General features: G+C 34.8%; 1 protein-coding gene across 1 annotated transcript; it reads left to right on the top strand.

Moving 5' to 3' along the window:
• Nucleotides 1-3,099: 3,099 nt before the first annotated feature.
• Or4c124b (olfactory receptor family 4 subfamily C member 124B) lies at nucleotides 3,100-4,035 on the top strand. The gene is given in 1 exon segment (NM_001000628.1): nucleotides 3,100-4,035. A coding segment is annotated over 1 exon segment (936 nt).
• The last annotated feature ends 2,157 nt before the right edge of the window (nucleotides 4,036-6,192 follow it).

The raw sequence follows: 6,192 nt of genomic DNA, 5'->3' as shown, positions 1-6,192 counted from the left end.
TGGAATAATGCTCGGTTCCTGCCTTAGAATGCTCAGGAGGATGGAACAGCTGAAGCCCTGCACTATGTTGGTGCCAGTCACGGTTTAGGGTCGCCCTTAAAGGACAGGAATCAGCAAGACAACAGGAGAGGCAGCAGGCATAGTCAGGAATGAACACCTGTGGAAACACAGAAATGTTATCACAGCCACCCTTTCCAGAAACAATAAGATTAGGAAAATAGAAGGATTTGGGGTAATCATCAGAGCTTCAGTGAAAGCTGAGAGACGGAACTGAAACTGCAAGAGGTCGTGCTTCCCAGATAGTCACATAAAGAAATATCCTTACCTGGATGGGCGAGGAATAAGTGATTAACTCAGATGAACATATTTCCATGCTTATTTTAGGCAGCTCCCACTTTTGCTAGTATTTGTACTACACTGTCTTCCATTATCTGACTCCCTACCTCACTTCACATTTATAAGTCTTTAAGTCGTAGTTCTAAACGTGTTTATGAGTCTAGAATAGTAGCTCATATGCTTTATAAAACAACTGAATGAACGAGCCATTTTTGTTGCAATTTTAGAGTTATAATTGAACTTTGCATAATTTTAAAGCATATACTTTATTATGTTAATAATTTTTTATTTTTATGAAGATACTTAAATTGGTGCTGATATAATAGCGTAATAGTTTCTATTATTAATACACATTTTGTAAGATGTGATTGCATAACTCTCTAGTACACTTTCTAATGACTCTAAACTTGATCTGTGTTACTGTCTATATTTTATGCATTTTATGAAGAGGATGTAGAATGCTTACTTTGTTAAGTGATATTGATTGCCACTTGAGCACACTGGCATTGCTAGGTGTTTGATAGTGAAAAATAAACATTTGTTAAAATTAGTTTTTATTTTCAATAAGTTTAAATTATGCAAACTTACAAAAGTGAGTAGGTGATAATACTTATTTAATGAATGTAAGTTTTTCCTTCTTTCCCTTCTCCCACTTAATTTGATTTTCATGATTCAGTGAAGCTATCTGGACTGTCTGAGGACACTTCATTAATTTTTTTTACGGTAAAGGGACAGATATTTAAATTACTGTCGGGGATAATGCTGGTTTAATACAGAGGTATTGACCTACTACCACGGAAACTTCTCTGTGTAAAGGACAAAGACCACTGCAGAAAGCCACAGTCAATAAAAATGCAGAGTTATTGATCCCAATCTGGATGAATTTATCTACACAGCACTCACATACTAATGGCCCAGGGATATTTCTGAGGAGTGGGTGGAAAGATTATTAGAGCCAGATGATCGGAGAGATGTTTGTGAGTTTGTGTCTTTTAGTAGTTTCTGATTCTCAGCCATAAAGAATTCCAATGTAATTCCCTAAACCTGGGTGGAACAAGAATGGCAATGGATGGTATGGCAAGGGAACATGGAAAAGTCCACAAGGCCTCAATCCTACATAGGCACTACAAAAAAACTAAAGAATATTCAGCATGGGAAAAAAGTCTTGTCTTGGAGGAGCACACAAAATGTTTATCTAACACAAGGTAGCTTCTAATACTAAATACTCAGCCCTATAAAAAAATACAATTAGCATTGCCCATATTGAAAAAGGTATGTGTGTGTGTTTCTGTGTGTGTGTGTGTGTGTGTGTATATGTGTGTGTGTGTGTGTGTGTGTGTGTGTGTGTGTGTGTGTGCTCAGGCGTTTAGGCATGTGTGCATATATATATAATCATACTGGCCATGATTTAAAAGATAGCAAGGAGTAGTATAGGGAGGGTAGCAAAAAAGGTAAAGGAGAAATGTAATTATATTATAATCTCAAAAATAAATGTGTAATTCATTTAAAATATATGTATTTTATCAATCTAACTGGACAAATTCTTTTTAAACCCTTTAAAACATAGAAAAATTAAATTTAAGTCATCATTAGTAAAGCTGAAATTAGGACTAAAATGTCATCCTTCTGATTGTAGGGTATGTGCTCACCTCTCAATGTCTTCTCCTGATATTCTGACTGTATTGATGGTATAACTTTTCCCATTCCCTTAAGAAACAATTGAGATACATTTTTATCAAGTTCATCCACAGAAATGTCACATGAAGCTTTGAGAATTTTAAGAAATCTGCTCCAAGCCATTGGACAAATAGCAAATCTTGTCTTGGGTACAGCAGCAAGAGCCAGCAGCTGATCTTTCAACATCTTACACCTTTTTCTTTCCTGCTTTAGCCCTACCCATGCCCTGAGTCATTTATTGACTTTTCTCTATGATAACGATTGGGTGAACCTATGACTGCTTAAATTTATTTATTCTCCCTGTTTCTTGGTTATAGTTTATAAGTAGTTTTGGAATTTATTGTACAGACACCTGGAAGAAATAAATCAGGTTCTTGAGGACAGAAACTAATGTACAATTTTTATATTTATTAGTCATATTAATAGTTAGGTAATTTCTGTTGCCTTCAAGTAGAATTCATCAACTGGAATTATTTTTAATTTTTAAATAGTATTTTTTGGTTTTCCTATTTTTAACAAGCAGGTATGAGCATGTGAGCATGTACTTATATTCATAATCATGTGCTTTTTGATTGATTCATGTCAGTATTATTTGTAAGGAGAACTCACTTATTCTTTTCACCTGTGTGCACAAGTAGAAATAATTGGAGTAATCATCCTGTGTGTAGGGAGTGTTACTAGATTCCCAGATAACTAAGTTTGAAAAGTGCACAAGTACCACAGAGAACCTTGTTATACTTTCAAGTCTGACATGTAATACATGTCAGGAGCTGAGCAGATTTCTTATACCTGGACATTTCTTTTTTATAGCATGGAACTGTTTTATTTGCCATGTACAGAGAGCTCTGAGTTTTAAGATTTACATAATTTTCTCTGCTTAAGTATGACTGATCTTCAATTATCAATCTGAAATTTTTCTATTGTTTTATATTCCCAATGAAACTAAATCACTGAAAGCACTTTGGAACTGGCCTTAATAAATTATTGATGACCAAAAAACCATAAAGTAAATTGAAGCAAATGTTTATCATCGTTGCCACATTATATGTTCTCCTCTATTGGGCATTCAACTTTTCTTTGGAAATCATGCTAAACCAGAGTTTTGTAATGGAATTTGTCTTTCTGGGGCTTTCTCAGAATCCAAATCTTCAAAAACTAATATTTATTATATGTCTAATTGTCTACATTGCAACTATTGGGAGCAATATGATGATTGTGGTGACCATTGTCTATAGCCCTACACTGCTGGGATGTCCCATGTATTTCTTCCTGGCTTTCTTGTCTTTACTGGATGCAAGCTTTTCTTCTGCCATGACACCCAAGATGATTGTAGATTCTCTCTACAAGAGAAAAACCATCTCCTTTGAAGGATGCATGATACAACTTTTTGTTGAACACTTCTTTGGTGGGGCCGAGATGATTCTTCTGACAGCCATGGCCTATGACCGTTATGTGGCCATTTGTAAACCCTTACACTACTCTTCCATCATGACCAGGAAGCTCTGTGGCACTCTGGTAGGGATGGCCTGGGCAGGAGGATTCTTACATTCTACTGTACAAATTATCTTCATTTTGCAGCTACCTTTTTGTGGACCCAATGTCATCAATCACTTCATGTGTGACTTATTTCCATTACTGGAACTTGCCTGCATTGACACTCACATCTTTAGTCTTTTCGTGGTGGCCAACAGTGGGTTGATCTGTATCATAGTCTTTGTTTTGTTGCTTATCTCCTATGCTTTTATCTTGATGTCTCTGAGATCCCAGAGTTCTGAAGGACGATGGAAAGCTCTGTCTACTTGTGGGTCCCATGTTGCTGTTGTGGTCTTGTTCTTTGTCCCATGTATATTTATATATGCAAGGCCTCACAGTGCCTTCTCCTTTGACAAAATGGTGGCATTATTTTACACCATGCTTTCTCCGTTGCTTAATCCTATCATTTACACTTTTAGGAATAAGGACATGAAAAATGCCATAAGGAAATTGTGGAAGAAATTGGTAATTGTTCCAGATGAAAGGTAAAAAGAAGTTACATTTTATTAAAATTAAAATAAAGAGTAAAAGGAATCAAAATTATTTCAGACAAAAACTATAATGTATTATTACCTTTAATGAGTTGATGAAATTTTCAAGAAGTGGCATTATTTTGGAAGTTAGAAAATTTTTTCTTTTCCTTTTATAGTGGGCATGTCCTCTAGGTTGGAAACAATTATATGTATAAATTAAAAAGAATTAAGTTCTATATTTCATTAGAATTTATTAATAAAAAGAATGCAATCCAAATTTCCAATCGTAATATTGGCTATTAATTTCATGATTTCAAAAATTCTGCAATTAATCTTATCAAAGATATTTATCTGAAAATTTGTTTAACCTATGTAAAGAGAAAGAAATATCAGTTTTGATATTGATTTCAGTAACTGCCAGAGTTTAAGATTAACAGAAGAAAAATCTTCCCAGAACTAGTGTTGGTTCCTGTCTAGTGTTATTCCATTATTTCACTGGAGTCCTTTGTAGTTTGCTATAGAAACTGAATCACTTCTTTATATCATTTTAATACATTTTTATTGCATTTTTTATTTATATTTCAAATGTTATTCCCTTTCCCGGATTCCTGGACATAAGCCCCTTATCCCATCCCCTAGTTGGCTCAGTCCAACCTATACATTTTCTTCTTGGGTTAAGTGCCACTTTATGCCAATCAGCCTGGGGAAGGAGATGGAAAGGGACCATAAGTGTTTGTCAGTGAGAATCTTCTAGGAAAAATAACACAAAAGAATTCTAGAGATTACATGGAATTATTCAACCTCCCCACTGATGCTCACTTTATGAGATGGTACCAGTACATGATAATGTTAATGGGTCCAAAAACCTAAAGACAGATTGGTAAAGGGACCTACAGGAAATAAAATACTAGTGTCTGGTCAAATGTATGTTAATGTGATCTCTAATAACCCAAAGATCAGTGCATAAATCAACCCACATAAGAATTTTTTTACAGTATATTGTAATTAACAAAAAGACTCACAGGTAGACAAAGTACAAACAGTAACAAACGTTGTAGCAAACCTCTCCCCTCAAGGTGCAAGTATCTATGTGAAACAGACATATCTTAAGAACCAGAAATGGTGGATGAATTTATGGAAATAAAATTTCGAGATAGAACAGGGAAGACACACATATGAACTCAGAAGTTAGACACATGCACAGAACCATCACAAGCCCAACCAGACTAAATCCTACCGCAGAGACTGAGAAGTGGGCACAAAGTCCTATTTGCAACTGCGCTTCTGGGAGAGAGTATATCAGTTTTCTTTAATGTGGCAATACTAAACATATGAACTACATATCAGGGAAAGCTCATGCTCAGTTGTGTGTGTGTGTGTGTGTGTTGTGCAATATTTAGTTATTTATGATAATTTTATCTTTTGATGTTTTTTATTTTTTCTTAAGAGAATGATAAAGGGTGATAGAACATTGGTTAGATAGGAAGGTGGGGAGGATCTAGGAGGAGTTGGGGAATACAAAGAATATGATCAAAATATATTATGTGAAAAATTTTTATAAAAAAGTAAATGTGGGAAAACTTAATTCCAAAAGAAGTTCTTATGTCATGTTGATCCCAATGATGGGAAAACCCATCAAAACATAGGAGATGTAGCAGAAGTGCACTTCGAGGTCCTCATGACTGGTGTCTCTGTGTTGTGTGGCGTGGGCTTTTATTGTTGTTTTTTTTTATCTTTTTTGTTTACATTTTCTACTTTTATGTATCAGTTCATCCACATTGTAGGCTCTCCTAAAATAGATGTTGTTTAAACTTTTGAATTTATAATTTATAATTTTATTATAAAATTTCTCCTTCCCTTTTCCTTTCTCCACAGTCTGCCAAATACCTCTTCCTGCTGTCCTTCAAATTTACAGTCCTTTGTGTAGTCATAATAATTGTTATTTTAAAGTAGGCTGGTTACTACCCAGTATAGAATCTAAGCTACTCTTTGAATTTATTGACAGATAAAACATGATTGGCCCAGTTTTACCAACGGATAACTCTTCTAGGGTCAGATGAATCCTGTATACTAATAGTTGTGGAAGATAAAATGAAGTTATCTAACACTTTATCACAATACAACGCAAGGATTTTCTTTAGATTCTTCCTTGTCGCTTATTCCAGACCAAGTA

This window comes from Rattus norvegicus, chromosome 3 (genome assembly GCF_021556685.1).
Source record: "Rattus norvegicus strain SHRSP/BbbUtx chromosome 3, alternate assembly SHRSP_T2T, whole genome shotgun sequence".
Taxonomy (NCBI): domain Eukaryota; kingdom Metazoa; phylum Chordata; class Mammalia; order Rodentia; family Muridae; genus Rattus; species Rattus norvegicus.
The sequence above is the reverse complement of the archived record's forward strand: the minus strand, read 5'-3'. Positions and strand labels throughout refer to the sequence as shown.